Below are 22,158 nucleotides of genomic sequence, written 5' to 3'. Positions count from 1 at the left end.
TGGAGATCAACCAGGACGGTAATTGATTAATAAAAGGAAAAGGCTTATTTTTACTTTAAAATACAAATATATATTTAAAAAGAAATCCCAATATATCCACACATAGCCTACATTAATAGAGCTACATTATACAGGTTGCCCTTAAATCCTGGCTATACTTGTTTCCTAATCGAGGCTCTGTTAGGACCTGGCTCATGAGGAAGCAACATAAAAACCATATGGCGTTGGTAAATTCAATTTATTTATTACAAGAAAGAGGCAAACTGAAAGGGCCAACGAGATCTGCTCAAATAAATAAATAAAACATTGTAAAACGGAAGGACTCTAATTAAGTTTCACATACTTAGTCTAATTGTTGAAAAGAAAATGAAAAGAAAATCCAACTAACCAAACCAAACAACATATGAACAGCACCCCTAACCTAGCTCTCCTAAACAAAGACATGATGTGAGTGTGTGTGTCTACTAAACTAACCTGATATCTGACCCAATCCAACATTAAACCAGTGCCTCAGAAGACACTATATCCCCGTTTCGACCCAGGGCCCCCAGAACTAAAAGGTTCAGGGACTTCTCTTCAAGGAACTAAAGGGTTCCTGTGAAGTTCTGGGATGTTTATGCAAATGAGGCTGTATCGCTTTGCAAATGACATCATTGACTAACAATGGAAGGAAGACAAGTGCTATTCTTAAGAAGAAGATAAATTATATTAACCCCGGTAATGAAGTTATTTTTTTATTTATTTTTTGGGGTGGGGGTGGGGGGGTTGTGTTGAACTTTAGAACATCCTATTTTTAATTGTGTATAAACAAGATCTTTGTAGGATCATTTTATTTTTTTATTTCTGAAAAAGATTAAAGTCATCAATGTTAGAATATAATTTAAAAAAATTAAATGGCGAATTAAAAAAAAGTACACAATTATTTTATACAAGCAATTCAAACATAAATGTAGATTATTTCTGTAGAAGACAAACCAAAATGTTTTGTTATCTTCATGAATGAGTGAATAACTTAAAATACACTTAAATGAAAACTAAACAAGTTTAAGAGATAAAAACTATAAAGGTTTTAAATCCAGATTGAACCTCTGACTGTTCTTCTTTTGTTGTTTACTTTTCTATTCATTTGTATTTTTAGTTATGTTTTCATTCTTTAAGTCAGGGGTCTCCAACCTTTCTTCATCTGAGAGCTACTTTGAAAAAATGAAAGTGGCAAAGAGCTACTTGCATCAAATCACTTGCATTTGCTTATTGCATCTTTTGTTCAAAACCAGCACTGCACATTCCTGGACTTTGGAAGTTCCCTGAGTCCTCCTGAGTCCATCTAATGCAGGACTAATAATAGACATGGCACCAGCTGTGATCACACTTCAAGCTGACCTCAGGCCTTGCTAAACAACAATAGTACACGGTAAACATCCCACCTGAGAGATAAAGAAAGGTATGTTGGTTTTATTGCTTTGTAGAAAAAAATATTTTATTTCATGTCGAGTCAGAACAAAAGCAAACTGCAAATAAACATTGTTACCCACAAATCACACGACGATATGTTCCTTTCTTTTCCTCTGGATCCCGAGGAGTATTCAAAATATAGAGCTGTTTACAAAGGACAGCTTTTTTTCTTTTTCAACGCTGAAAACACAACAGAAGATAAATTACAAACTACCATAAATGTACATGAAGCCTACTACATCTTACAAGACAAATCAACAGATTTCAAAAGACGTAACTTTAAATTGACTGATGTACACAGTGTTGCTGTTTATGTTCAGAAAATAAACACAGCAGTTGTGGCTGTTTGTGTTCACACATGCAGCTCAGCACAAACATTTTGTGACAATTTCAGGAGCTTTTTTGCATGTGAAAAGGGCTTAACCCACCAAAAACACCCTCATCCAAACATTCTTATTACTTTAGTAAACATTTCCCCTTAAGAGTTTATGACTGAAAGCAGTGACTCCAAACCTTATTTCCTTCGCTCCTGATTTCATCACAGAAAATCGTAGTGATCCGATTTTGGATGGGCCCAGGTCAAATGGAATTCCCCTTCTCATAGCTATTATTTCTTATAGACTATTTCTTATAGTGCTAACTTTCTAAAGCACATTGACACACAATAAAATAAAACATGCTGCCCTTATTACCAAATGCAAAAATAATGATCAATATAAGAAACATTCCTGATTTTGGATGGTAAAAACCAATACATCATATTTTTAACATCTATTTTTAACAAAGCCCTCCTTTTTGACGACCTTAATGGTTTAATATTTGTTTATGTTGAAAGCAGAGAGGGAGAAAGCTATTGTTGATGGGCGAGCTGCATCGACTTAGAGAGAGAGCAGTTTATGAGCTCATGTCAACACATAAGGTCTGTATGTACTTTTAAGACAAAATATAGAAATTAAGACGAGGCAGCCTTTGTCTTTCCTACGATAAGTTCTAGGAATCGTCAGTCTAAGGAAATGTATTAATACTAGGCTGTAAAAAAATGTCATGCCTCTAAACTCTCTCACAAGCGGTGTCAGTCACTGTGGACGAGATGTATGAGGTGACAGAAGACTTCAATTATTTTGTGATTATATACTGACATTAACCAGGGTTAAAGTTAAAGGAGCAATCTGTACAGTAATATGATGTGCAAGCTAAGCGCGCCTAGCTAGTTTTACGAGCTTTTGTACTGGGTATCGTAAAATGGCCTGATTTGATTGGTCATGACTTCACATATGATAGAAATCAAATTATAGTCTTCACATTTTTTTCAAGTGGAAACTGCTATTTTAGATGTTAAATTGCATTCCAATATGAATCTATAAAAGCATAAGTAAGGAACGTCTCTTCTCTCAGTCATTAGGGTGAGCAGACATTACAAGAGGGTCAGCCCAGGCCCTTAGAGCCCGCCCATAACACCGTGCCTGCTGACAAGTAAACAGACATTCAATATTACACTTTTCAAGGCTGCATAATACGTTCATGTCTTGACTGCAGTCAACACCTGAGATACCGAGCATAAATAAATTCTTGCATGCGGTAAGAAGATAATATCCTCTTCTCTCTTCTTACAATATATTTTCTTAAAACATTTTAAAAGGAAAATGCCGCAGGAAGACGTTTCTCAAAGTATTTACAGCTACTTTGAACCCTTGAACAGTTATTACACACACACTTCAAAATATGCTGGAGCTACTGTATGATTGTCTATAGTGCAGGTTGTGCTGTTAAAAGTTGCTGCCTTTTTATTAGTACAGACACTACATTGACAAGAGAAGACACTGCTGTATACTGGATGTGCTACTAGAGACGTTATGTAGGGTCACATTATATTCGGGGGTCCGGTGAGTCCGTGCTGTAGACAAATGTGTTCTCACTTAAACCCTTAGGATGAGCAAGCAAGACAAAGGATGCCCTGTCATGATTTGATCCTGGTCAGGAGCCCTGAAGTTTCAGCTGAGGGTCAAAGTAAACTTTTTAAAATATGCATTTGTTTTCCCCCTGTAAATGTCTTCCTTTGACCCGCCCTTTGAGCTGTGATGTAACATCAGATGTTAACATTTACTGAATATTTAAACCACAGACTATAGATAGGCTGGATCCGGATGCATGAAATCATACAATGTACTACCAGATTAAGTGAACTAACAGTGAAAATGAACTTACATTTTGAATTAAAAATAAAACCTGATTCTTCACAGCATGGAACTAAAATATTGCTTTTTTGATGCTTTACATTTTAAATCACTTCTGTGTCACGAGATACAGCAGTCCTTCTCACTTCGTTATACATTCAAGTATTTAAAACTTCTCACATAACGCACTCTGCACACACTTTAGAAACATGCTTAATTCACAAACTGTGAGACCGGGCTGATCATTTACCAGCTTTCAGAGCAGATGACACCCAAACTGACATGTCTCTTATTCTGGAGCAAAAAAAGATTGTAATAAAATTTGAGTGAGAACATTTTGCTTAATGTTGGAAACCAGTCTCGGTATCAGGGATTCGATCTGTTGGCTGAGTCTCCGCTCCTCGTCCTCAGACAGGAAGTCTCTCAGAGAGGATCCAGTGGTCCAAAAACTTGTGAGAGTACAGTTATTCAGGCTGGGCGGACCAGGCGGGTGTCATTCTTGCAGAAGTGTCTCTCTCCAGTCAAAGCTGTGGTTAGGTCCATGTGTAAGGGGGAGGATGGGAGGGTCCACTAACTGCCACACCCCCGTGTCTCCCTGCTCCTCACAGGAGCAGAAGCCCAGGTACGGGATCTGAGGATCACAAACAGGAGTTGAAGATTTTAATTTTTTTTAAAGGAATTCAGTGTGTGTCCACTAGAGGCTGGCAGCAAACATGCCCTGTACTTTACAGCCTAGCCCTAGCACAAAAAAAGAATTAGGTCCAGACCAGGGCCTGTACTATACGGTGAGTTCAACATAACATGGGTATATTTGGGTTATCTCGCTACACTTGGTGAGATACACCCTAAAATAAGAGATCAAGTTAAATGCTCACACGAGCTGGCTATCGACCTGATGAATCGACCAAAAGTTTCTTGCGAGTATTTACATAAAAGGGGCGGAGTTGGCTTCATATAACACAATCATGAACGAGTCTTCCGTCAGTAGATCATCATACTTCAGAAACTGTGAGCAAACTATGATATTTGAAAAAAAAAACCCACACAATTCAGAATAAAATAAAAAACAGCTGCATTCGCAAAATGCAGGAAGAACTGGCAGAAAAAAAGAAAAAAATCATTTGGGAAACAAAAGGTGTTTGTCGGTCTCTCTACTCCCCTCTCCCCCTCTTTTCTGATTATCTTACAGACCTTTGTGATCAAATGATCTGATTGGTCCTGACTGTGAAGTTAAGCAAGCTATGTGCACATCTGGATTCTTTAAGGAACCCAGACATGATTTGAGTGACTGATTTATCTGGAGGAGGAATATTCAAGGATATCATTCCAAAAATATTGACCCATTTTTAAATATTATCTGTCAGTGATGACTAATAATCCAGTTGAAGTGTTTGGTGGGGGTCTGTATCTGCACACACTCTAGTCAGTGTGCAGGACTGAATAGAAACATATTGATCAGGTAACATCAGTGCCCGTCTCCTGTGTTGGTCACTAACATAACTTGTTCACCTTAATGAGACGCCAGAAGGACTTTGCATAACATTGGTGTCTTCTGACCTTGAATTTGAACTGCCTGTCTGTGTTGTCGCTTTTTAGCTGCAGGTGTGACTGGACGCAGCGTGCAGCTGAAGAGCAGCATATTTACAAAAACTAGCTCTTTGAACATTTGTGCGGAGCTGCAGACATATTTTATTTGTTCTTTAGAACAGATATTAAAAAAATCAGAAAAATAACTTTGATTTCTTTCATTTACAGCTTTATTTACATGATTCTCTGCTTGCTTATCTTTGTCTAAATGTCCTGTCTCTCTCTTGCCACAGTGGGCATGGGGAGAGGAACAACAACCAGATGGACATAACTGCGGTGCATAACATAATAAGAGACTGACAAAAGAGAAACAAAAGTCAGACTATATTTAGAAAATGAGAGGCAGTGAACAGACCTTTCGAACTACTTGGATGAAGTCCTTGGGGTTCTGTGGGCTGTGTCCCTGCAGCTGGCGTGTGCAGGCCTCCAAGGAAGACGCGTGGGCTACAATCAGCACGTTGTTTCCTACGCACAGAGCGAGAACCCCGGCAGGATGCAACATCAGCACAGAGCAAACACACCAGCAAGTAAAAACAAAGAGTTAAAAGTTTGCCTACACAGGTCTCACAAAGCTCCTGCAGATGCTCGGGGAGCTCTGCGCTCAGTTTCTTACCCGTGTTTTTGCAGTCTGACAGGATGTCTTTGGTCACTTGGTAGCTGCGGCTCATGTAGGTCTCATAGGGCTCTGACACAGTGAGCTTACTGACTGGGATTACAGGTCTGTGTGGACATAAACACCAGGCAGGACTGTGAAAAACTGTATTTGTTTTCAAGTTTTTTCTGTGACAGCAATTTGGATGGAGACGGTCATGTCAGTGACCAACATCTACAAAACATGCAAAAATATAAACAATGCTGAAACGCTGAACTGAATTGGTTTTGTATTGAAAGAAGCTGCCAGGGCAAAAATAGCGTTATTGGACACAAGCCCTAAAAAATTGATGCAAGATTTCTGTCGAGAAGTTTGTTGGACAATTGACCTAATGTCAAGCCCCGCCCTCAGTTACTGTAACTCAATTAGATAAACTCTCTAGTAGCTTGACTCCGTCCGATTGGAAACAACTGAAAATGCCCCGCCATTAGACTTTTATGTGTATTCAATTGATTTGATTATTTTCTAAACTAAAGCCCCAGTTAAATAATAAAGACAAAGATACAGCAGGGTGTATGAAGATAACATGAAATCTCTAAAAAAACATTTAAAATTTGGTCAATCTCTAATGCTAGTTAGCACCCGTTAGCTGTCCTCCCGCAGCTGCTCTCTGTCTCTCCTGCATTAGCTTACCTCTGGACTCCAGTGAATAATAATAATAATAATAATAATAATAATAATACTACATTAGTTTTATATAACACTTTTCTGAAAACTCAAAGAGGCGTTGACAAAAACATAAAGCAATAAAAAAAACAAAAACAAACATGGAGCATGGTTTCTGAAATATCCTCTAAATGTCAGAAACAGATCTATTTATTGTGTATGGCAAGCAGCCACTTCCCTGCACAAAGCGTGCTAGGGCTTTTCTACTTAACTAAACACATTAAATATAAAAAAAAACATTCACATAACTCCTAACAATCCTTAAGATAAAAGAAAAGAAAACCTAATTGGGACAATTTGAGGATGACTCCTGCATTTCTACGATTGGCCCTGATTATAGTTGAAAGAATTTCATTTTATGAAGTGTGTTTTTGCATACCTGTATGACGTGTCCACACTAAAGTGCGCTGCAGCCAGGTCAGTGGGAGGTATCCATGCAGGAAGCGAGTTCCCAGAAACCCACTTGGTCCATTCAAAAAGCCCCGGTTCCACTCGCACCTTCAGCTTACCGTCCTGCTGCAGGCCTGTGTCCACGAACACAACTTATTACAGCTCAGATGTTCAAAGTTTTATAAACAAATTGGTAAATCTATGAACTCCATCACATCCCCAGCTCACAACATTTTCCCCCAGGAGCTTAATTTTCTACATTTCAGGACTGACATGTAAAACTTAAAGAGGAGAGAATAAATGTTGGAAAATCAGACATCAGTGAAATGTTCTTCTTCTTCTTACCTTTCAGGATGTTTTGTGCCGTCTGAACACACCGCAGGGAGGGAGAGCAGTACATAAAGTCTATCACTGTGTTACTCTCTAGCAGGGCCTCTCCTGGAAAAATACATGTTGATTAAAGGTTTAAATACATACAGTATATATTCAAATTCAAATAACTTTATTTATCCGTTAGAAACTTCATTTGTGTGAAAGAGCATCAGTGCGCATATAGCTAGACACAAAAACAACAACAGAAACACACACATACAAGTGGCTCTATTAAAAGCATGATAAGTAGGTCATAAATAATTGTTATATGCGGTTAAAAGAGTGGTATTAAAAATAAATAAGAAATAGATCATTTGTTCATGAGCCTGATGGATGTGGGAGAACATATATATATATATATTTTTTTTTATTTTTTTATTTTTTTTTTACATGCAAACAGGAGTGATTCAGATCCATACTGATGACGTACCTACTAGTCGGGCCTGCGTGGATCCAAACACAGTGATGGGAGCGTCCATGTCATAATCTCTCTGTCCGCCCCACAGCGGCAAACTGGATGGCATGTTCAGATTGGACCGGACATATTTACCTGCAGGACAACAAAAACACATGTTTGCTGCTTTGTACTAAAAAAGTGGGGCACAGAAACAAATATTCAGCATTTAAGAACTTTTGAACCCTGTTATGATTCAAGTAAATATGTGTCACCTTCCTGCCGGGGTGTGTGGAGTTTAAGGTATGTGTATTCATACAATAGGTGCGGTTGCTCTCATCCTTCAATCTAAGTATTATTCTATACCATCAAATACTTGAATTGACTGAGATTTTATTGTTTTAAACACATAGTATCCTCCTAAAGTTGCTTGAGCATGTCTCACCTTTACTGTCGGAGCAGAGGGACAGCCAGTGTTTACCAAAGACCACGTCCATCCTCTCGCCGTGCCGACAGACAAAAAGCGTCCTCTTGGGCTGCCGAGAGTGACTCCCAGTGATCCGCAGAACCTGCTGGTGATAAAAGGTACTGTCATTGACTTTGTGAAGATGTGCACAGCTGATTGCAGAACTTGAATGTGTTACAATCGCAGAAGTACCTGCATGGGATGACAGATGAGACTGAGGGTGGGAGTGTCTCCGGGACTCGTGTTGTCAGGGCGACGGCCGTCCAGAAGCCCATCAAACATCCCTCTGTCCTTGCTGGTCCTGTCACTGGGTCCACAGCTGAAGAAGGAGTGGGAGCTGAGGAGGACACGCTTCAGTCAGGGACACTCTCGTCATAGATTTAATCGTTTATTATTATTATTTATTTTTTAAACTTTCATTCACCAAAACGTGCACACACACACTCACACAATAAAAAAAAGAGATACAAACAAGAGGGGAACTGTGGTATGGTACAGTTTTGCAAGCAGACTTAGACAAAAACAAACAGACAAACAAAACAAAAGGAAAAGGGTCAGTAAATAAAATGAATAAATTAGAAAGAGGGACATAAAAAGTAAATAAGCAAACAGGACAAAGAAAAACATGGGGACAGTATAGTAACACAATTATGTAAAATAAAACTGGTGGGATAGGTTGTACACATGGTGATGATTTTTGGTGTTATTTGTTTGTTTTTGTTTTTGTTTTTCTCTTTGTATGGTGCTGACATGATGATTGCTGAATACAGACGGTTTGTAAATTATATTAAAATTGTGCTAATTTCCTCTCTCCTCCTTGTTTACCTGCCCGGTTCTGCTGTGGCATCAAAATGGTGGTGAGAATTGTGGAGTGTATTTTTTTGAATTCTGTGAGTTGGTTTTTGAGTGTGGCTGATTGTTGTTCCATTGATATCTGTTGTGTAAGGAGGTCTAACCATTGTGATGTGCTGATCTTTTTCATACTTTTCCAGTTTAGCAGTATTGTTTTCTTGGCAATAGTTAGGGCTACAAGTAGCGGTTTATCGTTTATTATTGACAATTGGAAATAGAGTCGTGCTTTCAACTGATGCCTGTGATGTGAAGATGCTGCCAGGTTAGCTAAGCAGCTTGCTATGGCTTTCCAGGGTGTGCAATATAGACCCCCCCCCCCCCCCTCCCCTTAGTCTGTCTTTCATATTTAACAGTGAGATAACCCAAACATACCCTGGTTTCGTTGCACTCGTTCCGCAGTACAGGATTCTGGTGTTTGACCTGTATTCTTTAATCTGTTTGTTTTGTTGAGGTAGGTGACAGCACCTTTTATACCTGTGTGAGGTGCTCTGCTCACCCGTGGAAGACCCAGGTGTCGGACTCATCGGCCAAGCTGACGTAGTTCTCGGGCAGCAGACCGGACAGTCCCGACGCCAGCGAGGTCCCGTTCACCCAGCCCTCACTGGTGCTGCCCTGATCCATCGGAGACATGAAGACAAAATCGCCCGGAACCAGCTCCAGCTCGTCCTCGTTCTGAGGTATGTAGGGGTACATCACACGCAGGGTCTGCAGAGACACAGCGGGGGGGGGGGTTACTCACTGGAGCTGTCCAAATGATTGGTCAACAAGAGAAATACGCATAATGCTTCTCTTCATATCTATGGTGATAGGATGGGGGAGACAAACAGGGATATCTGCTGTTGCCATGGTGATTTCAAACACTGTCTGACAGTTTACACAGGTGTAAGTATCCAAAAGCTGAGAAGCATGATTAGTTTTGAATCTTAGATACCTCATGGTTTGCAAAACGAATGTCCCGGGAGAAAAGAACCGCCAGCCAATCACAGCCCAGCTTGACCTCGATGCCCTTGGCCAGTTTCTCCAGAGATGGGAGGTGATTGGTGGGGAAGTTGTAGGCCAGGGTTACATGGAGCTGCTTCTTGTGAGGCTCCACATGGACTTCTGGTGGAGAAAGATGAGAGCTTTTTTTTTTTAGATTTGCAAAGCACAGCATATCACACCCCATACCAACGATTAAATCAAATGAAAGTCAACTTTTGTTAACTGCACATGATAAGGAAGTTACAGAAGGGGGAAAAAAACAGCATGAAAGCATCAGAGAAAAGTCAAATCTGCCTCTCTACCATGAAACAGAAATGTGGCAGAGCATTAGCGCTAACAGCACGGCTCTAATCGGATTTGGCTCTTAGCAGCATGAAACACTGTTTGGCAGTTAGTCTCGTGTTTAAAAAAGGATTGAGTGACCCCGTAATAACCGAACATGACCTTCATCCCGACCCGTCTTTTTCCTAGCCGCTGCTTGGTACAGCAAACATTAGACGGTGAATAACTGCGGAGTGCTGCCCACCTGCCTTCCTGACGGCTTCTGTGGCAAAGTCGGCGGCAAACTGCTTGAGGACGTCGGCCACCTGCTCCTCCACAAACAGGCCGATGAAGTTGGAGGACGTGTAGAGCTCCAGAGGTAGAGGGCTTGGAAATCGACCCCGCCACTGCTGGACGGCGGCCTGCAGGGCCTCGCATAAGGCTTCTACTTTGTGGTCTGCACACTGAGTGAGACGAGGGAATAAAGAGTAGAGTTAAAAATATATTCTACTACTTTAAAGTCTGTGTAAAGGAAAATCAGAAATAAGTTTCTAAACAGACAAAATCTGTTGGACATACGTAGCTGTAAAGATGTGAAGACAGAGAACTATGTTTGACTGAATTATGGATGTAGACGGGGGGGGGGGTCATAGCATAATCCCGCCCCTCTAAGATAAAAAAAGCACTAATCGCTTTGGCATCTTTTGTTTTCTTGCTCGTTTCACAAGTTTCAACATTACAGTCTACAGTTTGGCATGGTAGCTATGCCTTCTGGATTCTTGTATTTTCGTTTTTTTCAAGAGAATTTGACACTTGGCGGGGGCGTATCTGTACTGCAAATGGGCGGGGCTTGTCACATACAACGGACACGCCCACAGCATCCATGAGCAGAGATTACTGCTTAATTAAAATCAAGGTTAAACACTCACCTGTTTACAGCTGCCTTTATTTAAAGAAGTTGTCTCAATATCCATTTTATCTATTTAACACTGCACTTGAGCTCTTACTCTTTTATTTTGAAACTGTCTTGTGGTTTTTGCAGTTTTATTTTTTCATCTGTTTTTGGTTTCGAATTGTTTTGTTATGATTTAATTTAAAGGCCCATCTTGGGACGGCCATTGCAAAATAGATAACCTGTAAATGCTGTGATGGTCTTCTGTTGTATAAAACTTAAAATTACCACATTAAGTGCTTTACACAAAAACGTGATGCTGTCTTATATTTCAAAGCCTAATCGACTAATAGGTAAATAAAGTTTGGTACTTGCAATGAAAATTTCCAAGATTTTCTGAAAACTCTTTTACGTTTCCATTAAAATTCTCTTTCAGCTCTCCTTTAGTGCAGAATCCTGTAAGTGCATGTGTGTGTCCAAAAATCCCCCCAAAAAAGTCTTAAAGGTTTCCATCAAGAAATCATGGACACTTCTATTGAAATTCCTGAAAGTTTTCCGGAATAATTTTCAGAAAAATGTCATAAAATTCCACAAAGTTTTAAAAATGTACAATGAAAATGTAAGAATCTGATATTTGTCTAAAAAACAAACAAACCAGGTAAGATTGCTTGTTCTTCATCATATTTATGGTATTGACTCTGCCCTTTAACCATGGAGGTGTTAATTAATCGAAGAAGTCAGCTGTTCAGCTCTGCACTCACCATGAAGAACTGGCAGAGGGTTATGTGGGGGAAGATGTTGTGGGCTTTGTTTTTGCCGCATGTGACCCGGCTCTGCTGCCAGAAGTGGGAGAGCTGGTTCTGAAGGGGTCCGCTGGGTCGCAGGTAGAGGACGAACTCTCGGGGCAGAGGATCGTCCAGGAACGGATCATCCACGTGGGAAAACAGCCTGCAGAGGGACAGAGGTGGACGGGAGAGAATCGTGCTGTGAGGAGTCTGAACATGATGACTTTTTCATTATTTCTGATTATGTTCCACAGCTCACAGCATGTGGAAACATTTGTGACCCCCCCCAAAAAAGGCGTAAAGTTCTCTGCAGAGGAGAGATTGCAACTTAATGGGTCTTAACCAGTAGATAATTAATACATTTAAAGGTCACATATTATTCTAAATGCACTTTATTATGGTTTCCTAACACTAATATGTGTCCCCAGTCTGTCTACAAACCCCTCAATTTTTTGCCTGCTGCAATTTCAAGAAAATGTGTGCTCAAACAGGCCGTTCAGAGATGTTCCCTTCATGACATCACAAAGGGCAGTAACTCCTCCCCCTGGTGGGTGACACTCCCAGGTGTTTGTTCTGCCCTCTGAGTCTCACCATAAACAATTGGGCATGGTGCAAGAAAGCCCTAGCCACCCAAGAGGCCCCCTTCCAGGGAGGGGGTGTGGTCAGGCACAACTCATTTACATATTTAAAGGTACAGACACAGAAACAGCCTGTTCTGAGCAGGGCTGAAATAAAGGGGTTTATGGTCATGATCAAATACAGGATCAGAGTGGATGTAGAACAAGAAACTTCACACATGTTTTGGGGAGCTCTGAGATTTATGGTTGAAAAGGAGGATTATATGTGACCTTTAAAGATCGATTAATATTCCAATTAAAAGAAAACGAGAGAAGCTTTCTTTGAATAAATAAGGTAAATTGATTAAAATATGTTTTCCAGAGAATCCAGAACAACATACAATCTACTGACTGTAAAAGAGCTTTATTTGATCACTTTTCTACAATAGGGGGCAGTATAACCCTCATTCCCCCTCCCGACTGTTGATGTGGATGTTTTCTTTACACATTTGAAGTTTTCACTCACCAGTCACACGCTGCCTGCACGCTGCGACCTCCTGTCGACACCAGAGCTTTCAGTCTGTGAGAGGGCAGAAAAATAAATAATCATAATTAAAAAATGATGAAACAGTCAGTGACTCATCCGTATTGTAAAGTGTGTGCAGCTGCTGTGTGTAAATACAGCAAAGTGAATTCTCTGACAGAGTGGAGGAGCACTGATTCAGTTTTCAGTATGTTAGTTTGCATCCTCAGGAGATTTCTGGTGGATAAAAGGAGCGCTGTTTATGCACCTCTTCAGAAAGTGTGAAACAGCTACAGTGACGGCATTAAAGGAAAAGAAGAAGAATGTGAAAAAGTTGTTGACTGGACTGAACAGAAGCACCTCAGGAGTCGGGTACTAACAACGCTGTGGAAAAATAAATCTGGTGAATTATTCAGAGTTTTCCCGGCTGGAGTGAATATCTCAACAGAAATTCACCAACTTGGACTGAAAAACAAAATAATGGCAAATGAAAATGGCTTCCTTTCAGAAGATGTGAGTGTACTTTCAGTCTCTGCTCACTTCAGAGTAAGGAGTTTTTATTCACTTCAGTATCTTAACGTTTGTTGATGTCATGTCATGACGGATGCCCTATATGACCTGCAGGTCGGTGGAAAATGTCTCATCATGGTGTAAAATAAATGTACTGCAGTGTCTCAGTGAAAAGAAAGACATTATGTAGTTGCCATGGAGATTGCATTATGAATATGACAATTCAGTCTTTTGAAAGATATTTTTTCAAAAGTTTTTCACAGTTTGGTTCAGGACTGACCTGCACCTAACCCTAACCCCCCCAAAAAACAACTAAAAAAACATGTATGTTTGCATTCACACATGCAGCTCACCCATTTTCTAAATAAAAAGAGAGTTCAGGTTTATTACTTGATGTTTATTATTATTTTAAATGTATCAATGTGTTTACAGTGAAGACAGTTGAGGATGTGACACATTATGAAGAATCATGGAGATCATTTTAAAATGTAGTGCTGTTAAAATGTTCAGTTTGAGGGCGCTGGTGGCACAGTGGTTAGTGCACGCTCCCCACGTATGGAGGCTATGGTCCTCCAAGCGAGCCGCCCAGGTTCGAATCCCACCTGTGGCTCCTTTCCCGCACACCATTCCCCTCTCTCTCTTTCCCTGATTCCTGACACTATCCTATCTGAACAATAAAGGCACGAAAAGCCCAAAAATAAATCTTAAAGAAAAAAATAATAATAATTTTGAGTCATTGCTATTTGAGGAGGAGGACAGTTAGAATATAAATATATATATATATATTATTTTGACGATCTGTAAAATGATCTGATCTGAGTTGTGATCACCACCGGTATTAACACAGCAATGCAACAACACTATACTCTATGACAGTGGTTCTCAAACTATGGTACGTGTACCACCGGTGGTACGCAGGCTCCCTGTGGTGGTACTCTTATCTGTCTTGTATCTATTGGGCTGTATTAATATCGAATGTGTTTTCCCCTCTAAATTAATCTAGTTTTTGCGACAAACAACTTTAATCTTCTCAATTTATGCTCGCGCAAAGACATAAACAACAACAGGAGTACGCCTCATGTTTTGAAAAGTTCCACTCGATATTCCGTTATAGTTCAGAACTGAAACAACAGCAAGCAGCTGTAGGCCTACATTAACAGAATATCTGTTAAGCTTATCATTACATTGTAGGTCTACATTATCATAATATCTGTTAAGCTTATCATTACATTGTAGGCCTACATTAACAGATATTCTGTCATTTATTGGAGTTCAGCACACAGTCCGCAGCAGGCAGCTTTACATTTACATTTTTAAAACGGAGCCAGGAGAAGCTTCAGTTTTGATGTATGTACGGACAGTGGACCTTATCGCTCCCCCTCCCTCTATCTCTCTATCTCTCTCTCGCTCTGAAGCTGATGTGATTCTGCTCTCTTTTGCGGTCTTAACACTCCGCAGGAGTTGAGAGGGATTTTTTAAAAAAGGCAGTTTTGCTATGTTGAATGCAGAGATTTATAATGAAGCGGCTCTGGTTGCACAGAGCCTGCTGAGCGCGCACCTGCACTCTCTCTCTCTCCACTGCTCGCTCTCTCAGGCATGCAGCAATTTTATGAATAAATGAAAAATTAATTGAGAACAGGTTGGAAATATACTTAGGTATCGTGTTTGTGTGGGAAACACTGGAGACTAAATATTTCCAAACAGGTTGTTGGTATAAAGTTGTCATTTTTATTGTGCTGCACTTTTGTGTGTGCAAGTTCTTAGCCCTTAGTCGACCTACAGTGTGGCTGCCAGCTGTCAATAATAAACAATATTCTTTTTATGAATATATTTGCCTCTTGTGTAAAATGTGTGTAGAAATAGGCCTACAGTGTATTTTAACATCGACCATAATGGTGGTACTTGGAGAGCCAAATATTGTCGGAGGTGGTACGCAGTCTAAAAAGTTTGAGAACTACTGCTCTATGACAACCAAATCATTCACTCAGGCTGACTTATGATAACAACGAAATGACTCCTGTTCTCCAATTAAACATAAACAATCTGGATGATGATGTAAAGAGAATATATAAATGGTTTTCTTTTTCCGTTTCAGTCTAAAGGTCACAGTGGATCTCTACATTCATGTCTCAATCAGGAACTGAGAGCTCCAACACTGAGTAACCCACAGTTTGGTTCACAGAGTGCGTGGGCAGAACAGCACGGATCACAAGTCAGAGGAAGCGTTGGTTCCCCAGCGCTCACTCAGCACGGCATGAGTCCACACACACACACACACACACACACACACACACACACACACACACACACACACACACACACACACACACACACACACACACACACACACACACACACACACACACACACACACACACACACACACACACACACACACACACACACACACACACACACACACACACACACACACAGTTTGTGTAGGAGGATGCTCATATAGACTCCTTTCAGTAGAGGGTTTAGTGATTCCTCTTCACAAAAACACAACAAAAAATGAGAAAATAAATTTGGAATAAAGATTCAAATTCAAGTAGCTAAGGCTGAAAAAAAAACATCCACACTACAAACATATATTTGTGTCTGAAAGCTAAAAAACGTGTGTCCTAGTTCAAATCTCTTAGCATCTAAGTGGATTCAACATGAGCATTTCAATATTTAGAGAAGTAGGCTTGATGAAATACAGAATCAGAGTGGAGCAAGAAACTGAGACATGATTTGGGGACCTCTTATTTAAACTTGTTGAAAAGGAGTATAATACTTGACCTTTAATATGATTAATTAGCAGTACGCTGAAATAAGACTAAGTAGTGAAATGTTTCACTTCAAATTCTGTTATCACATCAGGTGATCAGCGTAGGAGGAGGCTTATTGAAGATGAGTAGGCTATCACAAACATCCTAAAAAAAGACTGCATGAGCAGCAAGAAGCAGCTGCAAGGAAATATTGAAACGAAGGTATGAGAAGCTTTGAGTTTTGACAAAAGAATTGCATCTCAATCGGAGCCTTTACAGGAGGGACATACAAAGAGTGGATAACTTACACTCTTGCTCTTTCTCAATCTCTCTCTCTCTCTCTTGTGCAGTGTGTAAATTATATAACCATAGATATATCTAAACTCCCCAAAAAAAGTTTGGAAACATTATTTTGGTCAATTATTTCATCCCTTTAATAATACTAATTGGTGTTGTATTTAATATCGTTGAAAAGCCTGATTAATCACCTTTACAACGAGGTATAATTGTAAAGATTGTGCATTCGTGGAATGTGCAACACAGCTAAAGATGTGGGTAGCGCCCCAAAAAAATGTGCCAAAATCCCCTGCAATGTTCTTCTGTTGGTATTCACTCCTGTTGACGATCCTTACAAGTTATACCTCGTTGTAAAGGTGGCTAATCAGGCTTTTCAACGATATAAAATACAATACCAATTAGTATTATTAAAGGGGCCAAATAAGTGACCGAAATAACGTTTTTCCAAACTCTTTTTGAGGAGTTAAGTTGGCCCGCCCAGGTATCGCATATGTGTGGGAAACACTGATGTGTTTGTATTCAACTGTTACCATGCTGTCTACAGGCTGTGGCTAAATGGCTACATTGGAGAGGCTAATTTATTGCATGCTTGTTGAGACAGGTTTGTAAGGGTTCGATATCATGAAGCTGATTTGAAGATCGACAAGAAAGTAGAAAACTTTTTGGTGTAAGATGGATTTATTTATATGTATGCAAACCTGCGTTAGATGACTTTATGCACTCTGTAAAGCTGCTAAACATCACGATCTGTGATGAATAATGTCTGCAGGGATGTACACTCTGCTTCCTGTTCTGTCGTTCTCTCTTTTTTTTCTTCTCTTCTTTGCTTAATCCGTCATCTTCTGTTTCTCAGCCTCATTGTTTCAAATGGTACAGAGACCTCTCGGCGAGCTGCCAAAGCTACATAGTGCTGAGAGACGCCATTCTCCTTGTTGAAAGTTATCGTGCTTTTGGATCCACTTTAAAAACTACAGTGATATGGTGGACAGGTTACAGATTTTTGCTTTAAGACTTTTTTTTTAAGGCTACTTAGAACACTAAAAACTGCTGCTTCTATTTTGCAAATTCCCTCACTCCCTGTTCATCAAAACATTTCAACTTTCTTTTCAAAGCTGCTGCAAAAATCAGACGTTTAAGGGCACAACAATCACATGAAAGCAGTGAACTCCAGGGAGGGACTGGACGAGGAAGAGAAGAAAGACACAGCAATTTCTCTTTCATTCTCGTGTTCCCTCCCTCACCTCAGCACCACCCGGAGGCTCGGCTGATAAAGCAGAAAAGAAGGAACAGCAGATCAGATTATTCGTATGAGAGCCACAGAATCTAATTAGTCACGGCTCTGAGATAAGAGCGTGTACCTGCTAATGTGGATTTCATCTCTGGGGAGCAGGGAGCTTCCTCAGCCAGCCTCGAGATGTGGCTCCTGTGGGACGAGCCGAGTGGAGGTGCAACACAGACGTACTTATAAAATCTAATGAAAACATGAAAGTTTACATGTGGCCTATGAGCAGTTTATGGTTTACAAATAAACAAAGCGGCGAGGGCGACGAGTAGAGGGACTGACTCCACATCCATGAGCATCAGACTGAGAATGCACTCTGCAGTGTTGTTCACATTCTTCTCTGGTAACCTTAGATACAGGACAACAGATGATCAGTTGAAGTTTAGATTTATTTTCCTTTAACTTCTGTGAGTAAAGGCACACAGCAGACTGCAACTCATACAGCTTCAAGATGTTACAGTAGTTCTTATCATTCTGAAAAAAAAGAAAACCAAAAAAGAAAAACATCTTGCAGTTCGTCGAGTGTCCACTTGAGGCTGGCTGCAGAAGCGACAGAAGTCACATACACACCCTTTCAAAAAAGGCAGAAATGAACATGTTTACAGCCTGGTTCAAAAAACAATATAAGTCTGATTAGCTCGTGTCTTTATCGGTTCACACTGTACAGGGTTGAATGTTCTGATGACTCATCCGTTTAGATTTTATGAAGGATATTAGCATTAATCACAATAAGGCGCCTAGCTGATGCAATGTAGAGGTCTGTAAATACACTTTAAACCCGCCTCAGCTCCAGCTCTAAGCCTGTCGTTAGGGTGCCTCAAAGTTAGGTTGAGACAGCATTTCCAGCATGGCGGCCGCCATCGTAGGGAAGCCTCTTGCAGTAACAGATGGGGAACATCACTCAGGCTTTATTAATATTTAGAGCCCATGTTTGACAGCCAGACAGAACAACAGAAGCTCCCCCTGTGAGTTCACACGGGGGCCGAGAGATGACTCAATAATCCTTCATGATGTTTTTTCCCCCCTCATTCGTAATGAGAAACATCAAAAGGTCAATACTGTTTCACATTCTTTCACAGTGAGATCGTGTCACCCAGGGGTGCTATGAAACATTACTTAAAAAAAAAAAAAAAATACTTCTTCTTCAGCTCAAACAACAATTTCTAAGTTTCTTTACTGTGCTTCAAAAATGAACACATTCAGAGTCAGTCTACCGCCTTAAAAGTGTTTAAAGTGTGAGAAAAACACTTGCTCGCTGTCGCCAAAAGAGTCCGGGAAAGAAAGTTTTCTAATGGTATGGAGATATGTGTGCATCTCGACTCACAGAGACAGGAAGAGACCAGGTAGCGAGCGATACGCCCACGCAACACAACGCTGCTCAGATCTGAGAATCATGCAGCGATGTGTCTCTCTTAAACTACAATCCTAAGAGCCTGCAGGCCTGAAGCACAATATGGAATAATAATAAAGTACATATAGAGAGAAGACACATGAGCAGTGGTGCAGCTCAGAGTCAAAGAAAGAGGGTACAGAGGGTGTCTGCTGATTAAACTATTAATATGACGTTTTAAATCCACATGACAAGTCTCCAAATGTTTGGAATAAAATATAATTAATGATAATGCATGTTTGCTGTGCAGAACCGAGGTGTACCCTTCAAATACTGAGCAAAGGTCTCTAAATAATAATAGCTTCAGATTTTCTCACCTTAATCAATCAGACTTTTTTTTAGTTACATATCTTTATGTAATTTCAATCTCAGGAAACTTTATCAAAGACGGCTATGTACACCAAACTTTGATATTAATATAACCCAATGGATCCTTTAACCTAAACCCCATAAAAGGAAAGATGCAAACAAGTTACCGGAGCAATCAGTACGATATCTACTGAATTAAATCATAAAATGACCTTACATCATCAGACATTAAGGAAGCATGCTATGTTTAAGAGCTGGCTTCTCTAAGAACAATTTAACAGGCAGTATGTCCTCCTCCTAAGTTTAGATTCTGGTCCTGAATGGTCTGTAATTGTTTTGACCAGAGAAGAGGTTTCAAGGCACCCCAACACAGCTGTTTTGGATGTCCCTCCGTTTAGCAGATATGAAACCAGCTATCACAGCAAACCAACAGGTGTTGGAAACGTTAAGCGAACTGGTTCAGTTAGTTGATTTTCCCCTATAGGGAGGAGGGGGCGGGGGGGAGAAGCTCTCTTCAGTGTTCTGAGTAACATATTGCTCCTTTAAAGGCAAGGCAAGGCAAGTTTATCTATAAAGCACATTTCAACAACAAGGCAATTCAAAGTGCTTCACACAAGACATCAAAAGCATCATGACAGAGGAAAGAAAAGAAACATTAAAATAGAAAATTATTAAATCTGAAAATATGTTCAAATAAAAATAATTTTTGAAGTTGTGGATCATTTTTTGCATAGGAGTTCATGCAGAGTTCCTCTCCTGACTAAGGAGAAGCTCTGCATATGTTGAGTAGTGATGTAGGACTAACAGCCATATGGAGGTTAACTAATCCAACTATGTGTGACTATACCTTTTTCTTACTCTGTCACAAAACATACTCCAGGATAGACTTTTTTCTAATAAGCTCTTCTTTAACAGATAATGTAGCTAGCTGTGTTATAAATGTTACTTGTTTTGACCAGAGATGTTACTTGTCAAGGCAAACTTAAATACTGAGAAAAGAGGCAGGTGGAAGTTGAATACCTCATTAATGTTAGACCCAATCTTTAAGGAAGCTTTGGAGAAAGACTTTTTTCTTTGAAATCAACATTGGTAGTACAGAGGAAATGGCAACGGTGTGGGAAGCTTCAAAAGCGTACATGCTGCCAAAAAGAAAAAAGAGAATCTGAGCAGAATTAAGATCTTGGAAAAGGATATAAAGAATAAAGAGCTAAAATTGTCTAAACATTTCTCTGATGAGCAATTTCAAGAGCTCTGCAAGCTCAAATTTCAATTACAAGAGATTTACAACAAAAAAGCAGAATATGCTCTTTATAGATTAAGAACAAGTTTTTATGAAGGTGGATAAAAAACTGGTAAACTGCTGGCTAGACAGGTGAAGGAAAAAACAGTTGCTAATACAATACCAGTTATAAATCAGGGTGATAAACAATCTTTCTCGAATAAAGATATAAATAGAGTATTTCAACAATACTACGAAAGATTGTACACATTGTCTGTAACTTCCAATACTGCATGAGAAGATATAGAACAGTTTCTCTCTAAAATAGAAGTGCCCAAGCTACAACCTGAGGAAGCCGATGTACTTGAGTCACTTATATCAGAGGATGAAATAAGGAAAGCAATCTCCTCAAAGCTAAAGCTTTCATAGATTTTTTGCCCCAATATTACAAAGAGTATATCAGGAGATGTTCGATAAGGGACAATTAGCCTCAACCTTCAATGAAGCTGTGATCTCTCTGATTCCTAAATCAGGTAGAGATGCAACGGACCCTACTCATTTTAGACCTATTAGCTTGCTAAATCTTGATTGTAAAATTTTGACTAAAATTTTGGCCACACGTTGGCAATGGGTGTTCCCGAACATCGTCCACCTCAACCAAGTGGGTTTTATGAAGAATAGGACCTCAACTGACAATGTTAGACTATTATTACACTTAATGTGGCTGAGTCAATTTGAAAATACTCCAATCGCGGCCATTTCTCTCGATGCAAAGCATTTGATAAGGTGAAATGGCAATTCTTGTTATCTACCTTGTCTCATTTCGGCTTTAACTCCAATTTTATCAATTGGGTCAAAATAGTGTATAAAGAACCTAAAGCGGCAGTAATTACAAACGGGGTGGTGTCCCCATTTTTTAAGCTGACCAGAGGTACACGCCAAGGGTGTCCTCTAAGTCCGTTACTGTTCATCTTTTTAGAGGTACTTGCAGTGGCTATTAGGGCACACCCTGGTATAAAAGGGGTTAAGGGAGGGGACACGGAGCATAAACTCCTACTTTATGCAGATGATATCTTAGCTGTTGTGTCCGACCCTCTGGCATCCCTACAAAATCTGATGGACACTATCCAATCCTTTTCTAAGTTTTCAGATTACACTGTTAACTGGAATGAGTCGGAGGCAATGCCCCTTTTCAAGTTTAACTTCAAATGGGTTCGAACGGGATTGAAATATCTTGGCATTAAGCTTGCTCAGGACACAGGAGACATAGTAAGGTTGAATTTTGATCCATTACTTCAAAAAATTAAGACAAACCTTGATAAGTGGGAGAAGATCAAACTCACATTGTTGGGAAAAGTTAACATAATAAAAATGGTAATTGCACCACAGTTTAA

At 39.8% G+C, this 22,158-nt stretch overlaps 1 protein-coding gene across 2 annotated transcripts in view; it reads right to left on the bottom strand.

Moving 5' to 3' along the window:
• Window positions 1-1,108: 1,108 nt before the first annotated feature.
• The window catches only part of ubash3bb (ubiquitin associated and SH3 domain containing Bb), a 33,606-nt gene continuing 12,556 nt past the window's right edge, over window positions 1,109-22,158 (bottom strand). Inside the window, exons 2-14 of one of the 2 annotated variants that reach the window (XM_020657781.3) lie at window positions 13,008-13,061; window positions 11,901-12,087; window positions 10,513-10,711; window positions 9,937-10,106; window positions 9,502-9,710; window positions 8,346-8,490; window positions 8,133-8,256; window positions 7,724-7,843; window positions 7,267-7,359; window positions 6,911-7,055; window positions 5,827-5,933; window positions 5,569-5,678; window positions 1,109-4,257 (exon numbers count right to left, since the gene is read on the bottom strand). In XM_020657781.3, coding sequence (XP_020513437.2) covers window positions 4,120-4,257; window positions 5,569-5,678; window positions 5,827-5,933; window positions 6,911-7,055; window positions 7,267-7,359; window positions 7,724-7,843; window positions 8,133-8,256; window positions 8,346-8,490; window positions 9,502-9,710; window positions 9,937-10,106; window positions 10,513-10,711; window positions 11,901-12,087; window positions 13,008-13,061 — 1,801 coding nt within the window. In that variant the 3' untranslated portion in view covers window positions 1,109-4,119. Of the gene's footprint in view, window positions 4,258-5,568; window positions 5,679-5,826; window positions 5,934-6,910; window positions 7,056-7,266; window positions 7,360-7,723; window positions 7,844-8,132; window positions 8,260-8,345; window positions 8,491-9,501; window positions 9,711-9,936; window positions 10,107-10,512; window positions 10,712-11,900; window positions 12,088-13,007; window positions 13,062-22,158 lie in introns of both variants that reach the window. The other variant, XM_065960007.1, reaches the window with a different exon arrangement.

The sequence above is a fragment of the Labrus bergylta genome, chromosome 11, assembly GCF_963930695.1.
Source record: "Labrus bergylta chromosome 11, fLabBer1.1, whole genome shotgun sequence".
Classification (NCBI taxonomy): Eukaryota; Metazoa; Chordata; class Actinopteri; order Labriformes; family Labridae; genus Labrus; species Labrus bergylta.
This window is presented reverse-complemented; position numbering and strand designations above follow the sequence as displayed.